Source organism: Notechis scutatus, chromosome 2, assembly GCF_049901735.1.
Source record: "Notechis scutatus isolate UNSWTSFEM ecotype Mainland chromosome 2, rNotScu1.2, whole genome shotgun sequence".
Lineage (NCBI taxonomy): Eukaryota > Metazoa > Chordata > Lepidosauria > Squamata > Elapidae > Notechis > Notechis scutatus.
The window spans coordinates 69,246,446-69,264,429 of record NC_142010.1 but is presented as its reverse complement, the minus strand read 5'-3'; the positions used below and the strand labels follow the sequence as shown (position 1 = coordinate 69,264,429).

The 17,984-nt window shown below is 37.4% G+C and overlaps 1 protein-coding gene across 5 annotated transcripts in view; it reads left to right on the top strand.

Moving 5' to 3' along the window:
• Positions 1-1,210: 1,210 nt before the first annotated feature.
• Positions 1,211-17,984, top strand: part of REEP2 (receptor accessory protein 2) — a 31,565-nt gene continuing 14,791 nt past the window's right edge. For 3 of the 5 annotated variants that reach the window (XR_015747560.1, XR_015747559.1, XM_026673340.2), the window contains exons 1-5: positions 1,211-1,436; positions 2,024-2,096; positions 10,097-10,173; positions 11,106-11,226; positions 17,840-17,953. Coding sequence is in view for 3 of the 5 variants with exons in the window: in XM_026673340.2 (XP_026529125.1) it covers positions 1,405-1,436; positions 2,024-2,096; positions 10,097-10,173; positions 11,106-11,226; positions 17,840-17,953 (417 nt within the window). In the remaining 2 variants the exon portion in view is untranslated. Of the gene's footprint in view, positions 1,437-1,669; positions 1,817-2,023; positions 2,097-10,096; positions 10,174-11,105; positions 11,227-17,839; positions 17,954-17,984 lie in introns of those variants that run through there. The other 2 variants (XM_087955033.1, XM_087955034.1) reach the window with 2 other exon arrangements.

The following is a 17,984-nucleotide window of genomic DNA, read 5'->3' as shown; positions in this document are numbered from 1 at the left end:
TTTAAATGTACTGTAATTCATCTACAGGAGCGTGCATTCTTAAAATTAACTAATGGGTCCAAAATCTCAAAGTTTCTTTCAAGGTTGCTGGCATTTTTTCTCCTGCAAGAAGTTTGATTATGGTTCTGGTTCTAGCACTTACAGCAGAAAGTGCATGAAATCAACACTGAAAATTATATTAAGATAGCTCCAAGGGAAATCTGTTCATACCTGTTCCAATGCTTTTTAAAAATTCTTGTTATATATGTATGCTGGTGTGGGTGTGTGTGGGTGTAGATTTTTTCTTTAAAGTTTGCCTTTTAACAATTGTAGTCCGTGTACTTCTAGAGTAAAAAATCTAGTTCATTTATTGAACATCACAAGAGATGGACAGCCGCATATTACAGAGTGTTGCATTAGTGAACACTCCTAGTCCCTCCTATTATTCTCTTCCTATGATTCTTTTAATCTCACTGGATATATTACAGTTGGTCATCTTTCTACTCTTTCATTTTTGCTAGCACAATTTCAGGTGTGGCAAGATAATCATACATGAAGAGTGTGGACAGCAAAATATGCTGTGAGATGGTCCTCATCAGCTCTTTATGAATATTGCACTCCAATCATAAAGAAGAGTAATGCTCCAGTAATTCGGGGTGAGGGAAGGGCACTAGCTAGGCCAGATGTTATTCTTTTTCAGATTACTGGCTTGTCAACAAAAATAGTTTCCAATTACTGCAAGATTGACAGCCCCAGCTTACTATACAGTACTCCCCTGCTATATACATTACTCTTTGTGTATGCACGCTGCCGCGTTTCTTTCGCTTTAGAAAAGGGAAACTTCGGGGAAGAGAGTCATTTCCTCTCCTTCCCCTGCGCTTTGAGGGCTTTTTGTCCTCCTATCACGCACGATGAAAACCCTCGTGAAAAGGTATGCTAATCCCTCTGGGGATTAAAGGGGCTTTTATCCCATGCCGAATGTTGCCCTGGGCTAAACCTTTCCCACGTCCCGTAAACACCCAGGTCCTGTAAGCTCTCCCAGGCCGGGGCTGAAGGGGGGCTTAACGTGCTCCCCGCGCACCGCTTTGCTCTTCTAGGGCGGACCCCGGTCTGTATAGCCAGCAAAGGAGTCTCGTTTGACGCAATGCCGCCCGGCCCACCCAGTTCAGGGTCTGCTACCGGGAAGAAGAGAGGAGGGGCGCGCGCATCCAGTCGAGCTCTCCGGGATGCGGTGCGCGGTTCTTTTCCCTCTGACGCACCGGTTAGCCCCTCCCCTTTAAGGGAACGGGGCGGGGCTACGCTTGCTGCAGAAACCTGCCCTTTAAGAGCGCCCCGTTTTTTCTTTCGCTGCTGCTGCTGCAGCTGGTGCTGAAAGCCAGCTCCCAATCGCCGCCGTTGCCGGAGAAGTCTGGGCCTCGCTTTGCCATGGTGTCCTGGATCATCTCCCGGCTGGTGGTGTAAGAGCGTGAGGGCGGCTAGGCGGGAGGCCCTGTCTGTGCCGTTGCCAGGCAACGGGATGAAGATGGGGACCGGGGGCTCGCGCGCGGTCGGGCAGAGCTGCCCTCCCCGGGGCTTTAAGCGCGTGCACCCCCTCTTTTTTTCTTTTTTTTTCCCCTTTCTTCCCCCGGGGTAGCTTGCGGGTGTGGAGGTGGGGCGGTGGGGGGGAGGCCAGCGCTCCTCGCCCTGAACCCTGGAGGCGGAGAAACCAGACGGGGCGTTGCCTGATGTCCGGGGCTCCCTCGCCACCCTGGGGACGAAAGTCTGCCGCGAAATAGACGGCCGGGTGAGCCAGCCTGACGGGCCTGGCCGACGAGGGAGGGAATTGTGGATGCAGCAGGTGGGAGAGAGCAAAGCGCCTCGTTGCTCGGCCTGCTCGTTGGGCCGGTGGAGGTGCGGGGGGGAGGGGGGACGACCTGGACGTCGCTCAGGTTTGCAAGAGTCTGACGCCCACCCCGAATAACTGGAACCTCACTCTCTCTTCCTTCCTTCCCTCTCCTCCCCCCCCCGTTTTTGTTTGTTTTTATTTTTAAAACTCTGGTTGCAGTCTGGTTTTTGGCACCCTGTACCCTGCCTATTCTTCTTACAAAGCTGTGAAGACGAAAAATGTGAAAGAATATGTAAGTGCAAGGCAGCCATCATATTTGTTTTAAGGACTGATCTTTCTCTTCTATCGTTCATGGTTTGTCTCCTGTTGGGGGATGACCAGGTTTTGTGAACGGGCAAAAAGCTGACATTTCATTTTCTGTATTCTTGTTAATATGTTAGTTAAAACCAAAGGATTTTATTTATTTGATGTGAACATACTGTGGAATGGAATTGACATGCTTGTTCTGCTCTTAAGCAATTTTTCCCATATAATGACCACACAGAGAGAGAGACACACACACATAGGATAAGCTGATGATGTCACTATATGCTTCTTCAGCTAATCACTTCTTGCTTTTAACTTGTAAAAGTTAAAGCTAGTATAAACTACTAGCTATTCCAAAGCATCATGGTACACTGTCTTTGGAATAGCTACGGGTACCATCTTGCAGGCTTCAGCCAATTTAAACACCGTACTTTGCACATTAAAACAATGACTATGTCACTAACATATTTGCACAAAGCATGGGAGGCTAAAAGTGCTTTTGTATGCCCTGGTGAAAACACAATGCTCAGTTTTGCTGCCAATTTTAGTGGTTGTTTTTATTGTAGCACTGGAGTATTGGAGGTTTGTCACAAGTACTTGGCATTGGGTGTGTCACCTGACAATTATTCAGAAATTAAGAAACAAAAATCTATTTAAAATGAAGGTTTCTTAATTAGACTGTAATGTACAGTATTGAACATCCCTAGACCACTTTTAGCCATTCATAAAAAGATTAATAGATTGTTTTTTGCTATAGGGAAGTTAAAGCAAAAGAATATATGTCAGGAAAAATGAGAAATAGGTAAACAATTGGAAAAGGAAGAAGTATGGGAAACATTGAAATTAGTCTCAAGAGCAGTGCTGCTTTTTTACAATGTTTCTTATTGTATTGCTTCATGCTTCGCTATACAAAATGAAGTCTATACTTTATAGGATCATTATTTATTTATTTATTTAAACTTGCATTCTGTCGAACTCTCAATGACTCTGGGTAGAATATAAATCTCTAATACATGTAATTGGAACTTTCACAAAAGTTCATTGTAGAAAAAAATAATCAATTAGTTGCATTTGAAAATCTGGGCTAAAAGTCTTCCTAGAGCAGCTTTTGGCAGTTTGCAAATTGCAAAATATTCCCACTTTCACATTATTAGCTTTCATAAACAACACCTATGAAATTATTGTTGGCCTAGCATGGATTATATTATTAATATTATTTATGTGATCCACAAGTGTTAGTTATTTTCAATATTTCATGCTTTTTTCTGAGAACTAAATGGTAGAGGTACCAAATGGGACATATCAGAACATACGTCTTTGCATGTTTGTTCATTGTGATACCCATGCTTCCAATTTTTAAGGTCATGCTTGTTCTGAGAGGAAACTAGAACATTATTTTTCTAAAGGGAATGTTTATGCCAGTTTTGTTATGTGATATTTACATTCTTTAGCTGTCCTAAATTAGTTTTTCATCAACAAGAGGTCAAGATAATTCAAAAAAGCATTTGCCCTTTTAAAATAAATGAATATTAAAGACATCTGTCAAATACACCAGCAAGATATGTCAGCAACGTATTTTGACCTTTTTATTCAAACAATTAATAGTGTGACGCTCAAGATTTTCTTTCTTCCAAAGATTGTTCCACCAAGGAAATTTTGAAAAAGCCTTTGTCATGGTGTTCTAAAGCCTTAGTTACTTACTTAGAATAGGCCCACTATACAAACTTTTTGATGACTAATGTCTTTTTTTTTTTTGTCCTAAGAGTCACAAAATGGGACTGGTGGCAATACTACCATCATGGAGGGCTAAATTGTATGCCCATTGTCTGGAACTATAAATTACAAAAACCTCTTTATTTTGCCCAAACTCACCCCCAAAATCTTTTAAAGCTATGAATACCCTATTTAATATTACTGGTACCAAACCAGGGTTGTTCTGAAGCCAACACAAATGAGAACTTCAAAGCTGCATGTAATAATAAAGTTATGGGTTGTTCATATGTTCTGTAAAAAAAAAATTGAAACATCTTGTGGGGGCAATATATGGAGAAAGAAAGATAGTTCTAAATATTCTGAACCATATCAAGGCTTCCAATCTTTTTAGACCAGGGACCCATTTGACATTGTAAAACCTTGCCAGGAGTAAAAATGGCTTCATAGAAAACTTACCTATTTCTAAAGCCACTATTAATATAAGCTGGCACAAAACACCAACTTACCAGAAGCGAACTGGTTCCTGTCATTCTTTCTGGGCTTACCAGAAGCGAACTGGTTCCTGTCATTCTTTCTGGGCTACAAACTTCTGATTTCATCCACAGATTATTGCCCTTTTTTTCTAGGCTTGCAAAGAAATGATTAAGATTAACCCATCCACCATTTTTATTTTCTAAAAGCACATATACTTTAGGTCTTTGCAGTATCTAAAGACATTTTTATATAAATAAGATCTGTAGACTGGTGCTTTATTTGCAATATTAAAGAGAAAGAGAAGAAGGAGAAGGAGAGACTTCTTCAGGAGTATGATGTAGCTGATCAGAGATGGTATTCAGCCGGTTCTGACCAGTTCTGGAGAACCGGTAGCAGAAATTTTGAGTAGTGTGGGGAACCAGCAAATACCACCTCTGACTGGAGATTTTACCGTATCCTTCCCCTGGCATGCCCACTAAGCCACGCCCACAGAACTGGCAGTAACATTTTTTGAATCCCACCACTGCAGCTGATGTTCAAGGCATGTTACCTATAATTCCAGAAGTAGCAATAGCTATCAAAGCTAGTAGCTATTACTAGCCCATGACTAGCCCAGCCTCCATGAAGTTGTCCAATCCCCTTTTAAAACTTCTTGACTTGGAGGCTACTACCATATCTGATTCTAACTACATGTTTATAGAGATTTTTGTCCCAACGCAACCATTCAAAGAGCTGGTCAGGGCAATTACAATAATTTTAAATCTTGATTGTATATAGTAGATGTCTATTAAAATACAATAGTAAAATGTATTAATTAAAATACAATAAAGTCAGGAAATTCAAGTGATACATTGGGCATATCACCAGCTTGTTGATCGCATTGTTAAGCATTTCTTTAAAACCTGTCTCAGTAGGATGTGGGGGTAGGTAGGGCATTGTAATAGAAAATGTAACAGAAAGAACCTTAAGGAATCTGACAGCACATTTTCCTTTAGGGAAGCCTAATAATTTACCCAAACTAAGTGTGGTAAAATAATAATGGAACTTATGTAAAGTAGGGCACCTAGGCTTCTATTACCTAGTGTATGTTGCATGTCCTGAAAAACATCTCGGATGTTTTATTTATTTTATTTATTTAAAACTTGTATACAGCTGCCCATCTTATAACAAAGCTGGGTAGCTCCCAGTCAAAAATTGTCTTTACCATCTTGGAAAAGTCTTAAGTGTACAATAGAAAACTTTTGAAAAGTGTACAATAGAAAACTTACAAAACTTACTAAATATGAACTGGCAGTGGAAAAAGGCAAATTCCATCCTAAGAAATGATTGGAATAAGATTGAAATAAAACAGTTATTATCTGTGTTTTTCTATAATAAAGTCATTATTCCTTGCCAAGAATGTGCTCATTGTAAATGTTTTTGGTTGCTCTTAAAAATACAAAAACTAAATACGGAAAGCTATGTCATTGACCATTATCCATAAATGGCCTTCAATACCAGTTGTCCAGTTTTCAGGATAATTATCCCTCAGTGATAATCATTTGTGTCAGTCCCTAAACTAGGTTTCAGACTTACGTCTCTGATCCTGATTTAAAAGGATCAGAGTTTGAAATGCATTCCTGCCACTAGAATCTAAAATAGGTTTGAAAATCTGTTGATTACCCAGAATGGTGGCACAAAGCTATACCTAAATTGCTATAGATTAGGAATACCAACAACTTTTCAGCATCACCTGACTAACCTCTTAGTTATTAATGAAAAATATTTTCTACCAAAAATTGTATATTTATTATAAAATATGTATATTTTATAAATAAATATATAATACTGTATTTAGATATTCTATACCCCAAATCTTAGGAAATTGTGTATCAGAAACTAGAAAGTTCATCTACTTGGAGTTTGCTTCTGATCACATGCAATAGAAACAAATTACCACTGTCCACAGTCTATATAATAAAATATGAACCCATGCCAAACACAGCATTAAATAACCTTCCACAAATCATGGCTGCTATTAAAGCCACTCCTTATGAATGAAGTAAGAACTGGAAGATAGAAAGAGCAGAAAGCACTGTAACGTATATGAAATAATCTGATCAATTTAGGAAAGTTTGTAGTTGACAGTTAAAAACTAAGCTGGAAGAACAGAAAATTATGTGGAGGTGGTGGAAGAGTAGAAATTGTTAATTGAGAAGTGGAAGGAGATAGTGGACATTCCTTAATTGGGAGGCTTTGGTGCAATACTCATGCTTTTATCACTTCACTTTTGAATTACTGATATTTATTATACATATTAATGCTCTTGAAGTTCATTTACAAGCTACACCATCCACAGTGTAGCAACTCAAATAGAGACTGGCTCATTTCAGTTTGTCGTATACCCCTAATATGGGATTCTACTGGTTGACAGATACAGTTAAAATTGCCTTCTGTGAATGGAGTCTGCCTGTATGATGTGTTTTCACAGGGAAGATGGCCAGAGGGAACCCAAGGACAAATTTGTCCCTTGGTGACCTCTCTTCTTGATAATAGTGCAGCTCCAGAGATGAAAAAATGAGCTTGTTCTTTCAGAAGGCCATTGGGAATGGTGTGGAAATTGTTCCTGAAAGTGTGGTACAAGGCAGTGCATTGATAATTATGGTATTATTGAAAATTATGATAGTGCTTATTTACTTTCATCTTATTATAATTTGGTTATTGATTTACATTTACTCTGTAATACTGTAGAGAGGAATGTAAGCAATTCAAAGTCAGTTTATATTTGAAGCCACATGTAAGATCAAAACCCAGTCACTATTGAGCTTTGAAAGGCTGCCTGAATAAAATTGTTTTCACAGCTTTACAAAATGTCAGTAACTTTGTCTGAATTCAGAAGTAGGCAGACGTAGCCTGAATGCTACTTGGATGAGAGCCTACCAGGGAATTAAAAGACTATAGGCTAGACTGGAAAGTTGAAAAGCATCCTGGAATAAAAGCAATGGTAAGCTCTGCACTATTGCCATGAAAATGCTCTGATGGTAGTCACAAGGAGTTAAACTCATTCGGATGGAGGCTTTATCTTTTTATAGTAAGAACAGGCATTTGCAAATCTGAATCAGCTGTTCAAAAATATTTTCAATAGATTCCTTGTGGTTTATTTGATTGGAGACTAAAAACTTCTCTAATTCAGAAAGAAAATTATGTAGTAGCTTAGAATGGAGATGGGTAAAGGGGGATATATAGATTAATGTTTGGACATGGCAGTGTTGAAAATTCTTCTTTTTCTTTGTAATGTTAGAACACATATTCATCAGAAAGAAAGAAAAACAATTCTGCTAGATCAGACCATCTTAGGTCTGCACTGTGTTTCTCACAGCTGCCAACTAGATTCTATTGGAATGTTTGCAACTAGGAGACAGACAAATATTCCTCTCTTGCACTTTTCCCAGCTCTTTATATCCTTTTTCAACTGTAACAACCAAAACTGTATACATTATTCTAAATCAGACATGGATTTATAGGAGCATTAAAATATTGGCATGTTTATTTTCAATTCTTTTCTTCAGAATTTGCATATTTTATACTTCATGTGCACTGACTCAGCACAGTATCTTCACTGAGTTATCCAGTATGATCCCAATATTTTTTCCCTAGTTGGTTACAGACAAATCAGATTCTGTCAGTGTAAATGTGAAGATGGGAGGGTGGTTGTTTTTGTTTTGCTCAAGCATGTTATCTGTTTACATATATTTAAACTGAGTCACCTTAATAATTTGGCTGACCACATACCCAGATTATAGAAATCCTTCTGGAAATCTTCAGAATCACTTGGATTTTGTTTTCCTTAAGAGTTTAATAACTGTAATTTTATCAGGTGAAGTTAAATATAGAAAGATTCAGTAATGGTCGAAAGATACAACGGTCACACATTTAAATGTCTATGGAGATTATCAGTCATCCAGGTCATGGTTGTCCCAAAGGTGCTTTTTCAAAAGGCAACCTTCCAAGAAGGTCCCACATCCATTTGCACTATTCAGATGACGCTGAGGGCACAGATAAGCCTCTTAAGTGCCTCAACAAGTCTCTGAAAGAGTGCTAACAACCAGATGACTACAAGGAATATAAATCCTTCTGTCCTCGACCATTCATTCAGAAATGAAACATCTTCAAGCAAAAGCAAAGTTCAGTTGCCTTTTGAAAAAGCACCTTTGGGACAGTCACACATTTAGATGGTTGTGAAGAGATCTAGACAGATTATTGGTATTTGTCTAGTACTGCTATCAATAATTACTAGCTTTAATACAATATATTCCTCCAAAACTTAAAAAATAATAACCTGTTTTACACTGTACATTGAGAATAGTATCAATAATTACTAGCTTTAATACAATATATTCCTCCAAAACTTAAAAAATAATAACCTGTTTTACACTGTACATTGAGAAAGGAATTTTTAGCCAGCCCAATGAAAGCTGGCTGTAGTCTAATTTCCAGGATATGGATGACTTCTGTGTAACATTTTGCTGGATCAAACAGTCCATAGCTTGATACTGCTGGGCTCTGCTTATGCTCTTACATTCTTATAAACAGCAGGGGGAGCTAGTACCTGCCTGTCCCCCTGCCTGCCATCAAGGTGCTGACATACAAATATCTGTTATATGCAGTATGTTGTAATAAAACACTATCAATTGCTGTGTTGAATCATGATGCTGATATGGGTCTTTTAGGTAATATGTTTTCCTCCTAAATACTTGTTACACTATTTTGGAGATCTCTCTTGTTTTCTTTAACCCCAAATATGTTCCTTAGGACTCCTAAACTTTTAAACAAGTTTTGAAACAGGATTACAAAAAGCTTTTCCCCAACTTTTCTATTAGCAGAAAATTTCCATTGATTTCTTTTGATGAAATTCCCTCTTCTTCCAATGTTACCTCTCATTAAACAAGCTATTGGACAGCAATATACATACATACATACATACATACATACATACATACATACATACATACACACACACACACATACATACATACATGCATACATACATACATTTATTTGTTTTCTTAAGTTTTCATGGGTCTTTATATGTATGGTATTCAGCTTTGTTCAGATATTTTCCCACGTCATTATAGTTGTGCTTTTAAAGTTGTAGCAACGTTTCGGCAGAATCTCTCTCATCTGCCATCATCAGGCTTCTGTACTGTGTTCGTCTGTGAGTCAGACTTTTACAGTTGTTTCAGTTTTAAATTTGGGGCTAGCCTACTGCTGTGCCAGAATGGTTTTTTCTTCATCCTGATTGGTTGGGAGTCTTGGTCTGTGTTTATTGGTCTTGGAGTTTGCTGTGTTCTGCTTGATTGGTGTTTCTAATATCTTCTGTCTGTTTTGTGGCTTTTTTGTGTCTTGATTGGCTGGCAACATTGTGCTCCTGTATTGGAGGCTTTTAGTGCAACTTGGCTCCAAGATAGATAGATAGATAGATAGATAGATAGATAGATAGATGATAGATAGATGATAGATAGATATCTTATATCAGTTATATATATATCTTATATCAGTTATATACTTCAATGTTTGAAGCAAATAAAATTTGAGGGAGTTAAAGGGGAAAAGAAAAAGCAAGAATAGGCATGACAAACTATTTACAAACAGGCATGACAAACTTTGCTTACATAAGCATCATTTTTATAAAATTATGTTAGTGTAAATATTTGTAACTATATGAGAAAAATTGTTTAGAATGTTTGGTATCTATAAATCAAATGTTTTAAGGTAACGCCTAATGTTCAGCATACTTTTAATACAATGGTTGCCTTGCAGGTTAAATGGATGATGTATTGGATTGTGTTTGCCTTCTTCACCACAGCAGAAACACTCACAGACATCATTCTGTCTTGGTAAGTTCTTTACCAGTGGTAGGAACTACTTGATGTTGTAATATTTTTTAAATCGGTAATCTAAAACTGGCAATTATATTGTTAGGTATTTTAGTAAAGTATTCTATTTTCTCATTCTTGACCTCTTTGAATGTTTTTTCTAAAGTTTATTTTAATTTTAAATTTTTGCTGGAAATAGTCATTTGCTGTATCACATTTATATCTCATAAATTGAATGTTTGAACTTGGTAATAATATATTATTCTTTCTTCCAAGAGTAATTTTTAAAATTTTGGATTCTGGCTCTGAATAAAATGGTTGTTTCTGATACTATTGCAAGTCATCAGTATCTTCTGCTTTGTGAAATAATTTCAAGGGATTTGTTCTCTGAAAACACATTGAGGAGAGAGTTGTTACTCCAATCCTACAGTAATAATTCTGTTGCCATTTTACTGGCAACTTGTTCAAAAGATGTGAATTATTGGGATATGTACTGGGATGAGAATTGTTGGGTGATTTTGAGGCAAGAACTGGTCATATTAAATCTCCACAGTGATGATGATTTATTGCTATCTGAAAAAAAATATTAAATGGTACAGTAGTTGGTGTTTAATTCTATGTTTGCTCTGTTGGAGTATTTATTAAAATTAAAAATTAATCCAAAATAAGGTTTCAAAAAAGAGCATTCTTGAAAAGAATGAAAGTCAGTTTAGTATAGTGGTTAAGGTGCTGATCCAGGAGGCTGAGTTCTAGGCCTCCCTTAGATATGAAAGCTCACTGAGTGACTTGGGGCCAGTCACTCTCTCTCAGTCCTACCCTTTGTGGTATTGATTCTATTCTATCTATAGTTCATTTTTTTCCTCTCTTTGCTTATTCCATCTGTACTATTCTGGACTGTCAACCTCTGCCTGACTCTAACCTGAGCTTGATTCTAGCTTTTCCATTTCTCTCAGGTTTCCCTTTTATTTCGAGTTGAAAATCGCATTTGTGATCTGGCTGCTCTCTCCTTATACCAAGGGATCCAGTGTCCTGTACAGGAAGTTTGTTCACCCAACGCTCTCCAATAAGGAGAAGGTACTGCAACTTGCCTAATTATTAGACATGAAAATTGAGGAACTTCAAATGTGGTTGGGTTGCAGGAAAAGGACCCTTGAAATCAGTCATGCCCGTGTTTATTCATGCTGAATGAATGGTATCTGGAACTGAGCATAAATAACTTTCAAAATTGCCTAGCTAATATCTGGATACAGCTTATTCAAAAAAATTTCAAGGGAAGGATTCCTATGTGATGATGAAAATAGCACTAACCCAGAAAAGACTTGATGGGAAGATTTCCCTCCTGATTTATTAATCAATGGGCATGAGGGAGATTGCAGGCTATTGGAAAGATTATTGTACAATGAAATGTACTTCATATGCACTCCTTCTTCTCGTCACTAAATAAGTGCAAGAATGCCAAACGCCATTCCTGTTAAAATAATTTATAAAACAATTTTTTATCACAATTGAATGAGACCTGCTAGAAAAATAGTAAGAGAATTTCTCTGCCAATATAAATGGCAACTAGGGTTAGCCTGGGGTCAGATTACCTGAGGGACCACCTTCTCCCAGTGGTTCTACCTATCCAACTAAGTCTGGCAGGTTGGACATACCCCCGTTAGCCAAGGAATGTCCAACTGGTGGGAACTAGGAGACATGCCTTCTCTGCCATAATTCCCATTCTCTAGAACATTTTCCTTTCAGCGTTGAGGATGACCCCAAGCCCATTGGCTTTTCGTAAGGCCTTTGTATTTGGGTCTGAGGTCCTGAGTGTGTGAAGGGCTCTTTTTCCTGGCTATATTAACATTTATGATGACATTTTTTTCTTTGCTACCATATATATTTAATTTTGTACTGTATTGTAACTTTTACTTTATGATTGTTCACCACCCAGAATCACTTCTTTGAGATGGGAGGTTATAAAGCATGAATGAATGAATGAATGAATGAATGAATGAATGAATGAAATAGTTGTCCCACTGAGCAAGAGTGAATTTGCAACCTGATCAGAATATGCTGACCATTATTTGAGTAATGATGACTGGGATTTCACACCCACTTTTAATGATACAAATGGCTGTGCATGTTGCTTTACTGTATGTACTTGCCAGGACTTTCTATCTCTTTTCTAGTATAACTTATTGTGTCCCTCTGAAAAGTAATATTTGAAGACTACTTGTTAGGAGAAGCATTTCAAGTAATTAGAAACCTCCAACCAAAGGAAATTCACAAATCAACCACTTTATACTGATGTGTGCATACATGGTTCCCATCCTTTCATGGGATAATCTGGATCTTGCCAAAACGTTCAGCATTTGCTTCATTAATTGATTTTTTTCTTGGATATCTATTTCTTGCAAAATACGTGGCAATTAATGGAGAATGGGTGTGCAATTACTTTCCATTCTCTCTTGTAATTCTATCACATGATACAGGTACAAAAAGCATATCTTCTTTTATCAATTTGGTTTATGCCTGTGAAAAATAAAAGAAGGATGGCAGTCAGTGGATGACAGAAATTTCTTGTGAAAGTTCCGGTGTCTCCTTTTTAAAGTAGCTCTTGCTATCTCTTGCTAAAAGGTAAAAAGAGCTATGCAGTTTTTCATCCTCAGTCCAGAGCACAGGTGCCAAACTCATGGTGTCACTTTGCCGCCATGTGACGGTTCACGATGTCTTTTTCCCTTCGCAGAGCTGGGGTGGGCTTGGCCTGTGTGTGACGCATCCGGTGTGTGGGCCGCCAGTTTGACACCCCTGCTCCAGAGCAATAACATTCACTAGAATGTTAAACTTTTTTTCTTGAATCAGCATCAAATTGAAGTTTCTGCTAACTTTTAAGTTGATCCTAATTTTTAAAGCTCTAATATGTCGTGCCATCTATTTTATCATAATTTCTTAGAATTTTGGGCTTTGGGTGGCAAATGATTCACTTTCTACAGCATCGTAGTAAAAGAAATTAGGTCTTTATGGAGAAAATGATTACATAAAAGAATAATGTTTAAAAAATCAGTTAAATAAATTATTACCATGTTAGGGAGTAGTAATGCACTGAACTACACATTGTATCCACAAGCAACTTTACATTTTATGAAATACATTTTATATTTTCTTGATTGTTTTGTTAATTTGTTGTTATTGGTAGGGATGCAAAAAAGACCCCTTTTCCAAGCTAAAGATTGGTCACCTTTCACTTTCACTGCCTGAAAGCTGCAATTTGTATTTTTTTTGTACTTGAGTACAAATCACCATTATGCTGTTTAATATCAGTTGTAAAAGATCCATATATATTTTAATTTTAATGCATGCTTCATTGTAAAATGCATGCTTCATTGTAAAACCCAGAAGTGCCAATTAGGAAATAATTCAGCCCTTCCTTCTGAATGCATTTGATGCAGATCATATCAAATGCATTCAGAACGAAAAGACTAATTATTCCATTTAAGATTGTATTTAAGATTATGTTCTAAGTAAGGTAAAAGTATTCTAACAGATATCAGCATCAGTGTTTCTCTCAGAGCTTAAATAGTTTATGAAGCAATTTAATTTTGGTTAGAGTATACAAATCTGTACTCTTTACACATGTGTATTTATTCATATTTAGTTCAATGAAGCATCTCCAGCATAGGTTAATATCTCCAACTATTACTTTTCTGTACTGCATAATATTCATTGTTGGTCCTTATAGTTTTTGCTCTTCAGGGTGTGAACTCAGAAGGGAATCTTGTGTTTTTTTAATTTTTTAACTATGAACTTTGCTTTCATTAATGACTTTTGCACACTTGCTTTCCTTTGGAAACTCAAGAAGCCTCTTTGGTGCCCATCCAACACCAGAATTCACTGGCCCTAATGACCACTAGAGGTCACTAGGTAGATACCGTAGCAAATATTAAAAGTTCATCTTCTGGTGAGTCAATAATACCATTCCAGTTGGTGCTGATCAGAAGTTTAAAAAAAAAAATCCTCGTCTATGTGGGATGCTGAAATGCTTGGTACTTTCTCAACTCCTATTAAACATCTAAATGAAACTTCTGGGTGATATCATCTATCACCATGGAGTGAGGTTCTACATTTCTGCCCCCGATGAGTTGCTGTTTATCTACACTCTTGGTGCCTAAACGCTTTGGGGTCTGGATGGGAACACTAGGTTTCAGCTGAACCCCCTGGCAAGACTGAGTGGCTTTGGATTTGAGAGCCTTCTGTATCTGATGATTTAGCAATATTCATGCTCCAAGCCTAATAGATCCAGTGTGCAGCTTGAGGGTTCTTCTGGACTTACAGCTCCTACTCAAAGAGCAGATGGGAGTCATGGCTAAAAGGGCCTTTGCACAAATGGCATGTCCCTTATGCTCATTTCTGGATTTTGGAGGTTGTACTCATGCCCTAGACACCTCCCAAGGAGACTATTATAATATGCTCTACATGGGGCTGTCCTTGAAGAGCATCCAAAAGCTTCCGGTGGAGCAAAATGCAACAACACAGGCAGTTATGAATGTGAGATCTGCTCATGTGGCACCTTGGCCACCTGGCCTGTTTTGGTTGGCAGTTTACTTCCAGGTTAAATTCAAGGTGCTGATTATAACTTTTTAAGAACCCTACATGGTGTGGAATCAGGATATTTGAGGGACTGCCTCTCCCAGGTTACACCTACCTATTCCAATTCCATCAGGTCCAGGAGTGTGTTGCAGGTCCCATTGGCCAGATAATGTGAGATAGGTAGCTATGCAAATGTGAATAAATACATAAATAAATAACTCTCTACAGACTGGCATCAAGAATGTATTTGACAGCTAACCTTTTAGATCATCGCAATGGTGCTATACAAAACATTCAGTGACTCCATCTGAAATACCAAATTGTCTGTCTAGCTATCTAGCTATCTATGTATGTATGTATATATGTCTGTCTAGCTATCTATGTCTGTCTGTCTGTCACACATTTTTAAACTACCCATCTCCGCTAAGTGACTCCGGGCAGTTTACAATAGAACCACATCTTTTGCCAAATACTTCTAAAATGTGAACTTTAATTTAAAAATGGAAATATGAAAGAACGTTTCCAGGATCAATTTTTGTTTTCTCTGGTAAAATATTGGCAAGTATGATCTTTTTAAAATTATAAATATTGATCATTAACTCTGCTACAATATGTGTAACATTTGTAGTATTTGTATGAGCTAAATTGTCTTGGTGTTAAATATCAGATTTGTGTATTGAGGGTATTTCAATTTTATCTCCATCTCTTTGCCTGTCTGCCTATCTATTATTTATCCCTCCATCCTTTTCTGTAGACTTTGCCTAATATGGTTTATGCATATCAAAATCACAGAGTAATTAAAAATTAATGTAAGTTAATAGTAACGAGTTGAAGTCCAGAACTGAGTGTGTGCAAACCAAAGTGAAGGAATTGGGATCCAGCATATGTGTGTCACTGCAACAAAGTAGTATGGCAGTGATTTTCATGGGTTCCAACACCCCTGGTCGCTGGTAGTGTCACACACAATGTTCTAGAAAATATCCCAGCCATCTAGAACAAATTGGAGCAGGACACAGAACAGATTTTGGGGTTGTGATTAAGTAGAAATCAACCTTCCTTTTTATTTCAGGCCAGTCGGGTCATATAAAATAATGCAAGTAAAATGACATGTGTTGATAGTTTAGAAGAGGAAAGGGAATAAAGCAAAAACAACACAGCACAGAAATAATATGTTTAATATAAGGCTGCAAAATGCATCTTATAATTAAACTCAATGAAATTTGCTCTCAATCACACATCACACATCCTTCCTCCTAGCTTTCCCAATTCTATCCTATCAGAACTAGGGAAAAATAAAAACAAAACCAGACTCTACAGGAAACTGTTCCGTTTCTGAAGACCTGATGAGATAGTTGTATTTTTAATTTCTGTTCAGGGAGCAAATAATGAATGCAGCACAATATCCTGTGACAATGTCATATATTTAGACAAGATGTTGGAAAGACAATGTGCATACTGTCACATATATTTATAGTACCTTGCAATTTGAGGAGAAAACTCAGAAAATATTCTGAGTCGGTTGTCAGATAGTACATGTCTAGGAGTACAGGTTATTCACAGTGGCACAACTCTGTGGGTACATTATGAAGAATGTAGCCTTACCTTACCATATTTGGTCACTGACTTCAGGCATTTTCTCCCAGCCTGCTTCGCTACTAATGAGAGAGAGATAGATATTAAATAAATTAATCTGAGTAGCAGAGCACAAGTAGTCGTTCTCCTCATCTGAATACTCTTTTTGAAATTAAAAATGGACATTTTAAATTTATATGCTTTATAAGGGAATTGGCTATCATAAAAAGTGGCATCCAAGTTATGTCTAGCTTGGCCCTTAGTTTTATATGGTTAAATTAATTTGAAATGCTCATGTAAATTCATCATTAAAATCATTGAAGTGTCAGTAGTGAATTCCAGTGCCCACACCACAGTTTAGTAAACCTTTACTAAGAATGATCAAATATCTCAAAAACAGCCATGAGACACCAACCACCCAAAACAGTAGATAATATACTATTAGAATACATACTGGATATTTATAAGGGACTTTATCAAACTGATAATCTAAAATAAAAATTAGCCATGCTTCTGTGGTATATCAGTTGATGTCTTTTTATCTCAAGCTAATAGATTTGCTTGTAATCAGATATGATGATCCCTATTCAGAATATCAGACTGAGCAATATGAGGTACTAGCTGGATACCCGTGCTTCACTATGAAACTATGTGATTGGACTTAGTTTTTGGAGAGGAAAATAAGGAGAAAAAAATTCTGGCTCTGCCTACCAGCATCCATCGGTATTCATATGGCTAGCGTCCTGTCAGTGTGTGAGAGAATTGAGGGTTGTTTGGAAACTGAAACAGTATTTACTGTGTGAGTAAGAAGGAGAGAGCAAGGAGCCTGGGCATGGCTTAGCTCAACTGTTCTGTACTAAAGCTGGTTGCTGGTGTGAAACTAAAACTGGAACTCCTCTCCTCTGCTTGTGTTTTGCATTTGGAACAGATTTCTTTTCAGGTGGGGGCAACAGAGTGTGTTAATAAATACTAATGTTCTGATGGTCATTTCAAAAAATCCTTTCTTAGTGAGCACCTAGAAGCCAAGAGGACCATGCATGCCAAATTTCAAGTTTGTAGGCTTTACGGTTCTGGAGATTTTGTGGTGATGCATCAGTGGTATTTCACTTATATATAGAGAGAGATTCTGTGGCCCTTACCTGCTGAATTTTGGTATACATTGACAAACTATATTATTATATAGGAAACTATATAAAATTATATATTGTTATACAGGAAATTATGTTGTTAATTAGTATGGAATATATAACACTTTTCTTATATGCTCCGTATACCTTTTCTTATCCCGTGATATATTATCTAGAGATAATTTGTAGCCCATTCTGATCAGGAATATTTACTAGTATGGTTGAGAATTTTATTTTATTATTGATAGAAGGTGATTCTAGGATAAATCGGAAGATCTGCCTTCTATTTCAGTGCTGAAGCATAAAGATCTAACGCACTGCACAAGGCTTAGAATCTTGTATGTATGCAGCTTATGCTAGAATTTTATTGGTAAATAATGTTAATTCCTAAACATAGCCTTACTTCCCTTAAATCCTAGGAGATAGATGAATATATTAGCCAGGCCCGTGACAAGAGTTATGAAACTATGATGCGTGTTGGCAAGCGAGGATTAAATCTGGCAGCAAATGCAGCAGTTACTGCAGCTGCAAAGGTAACTCCTTATATCTGTATTTAATATCTGC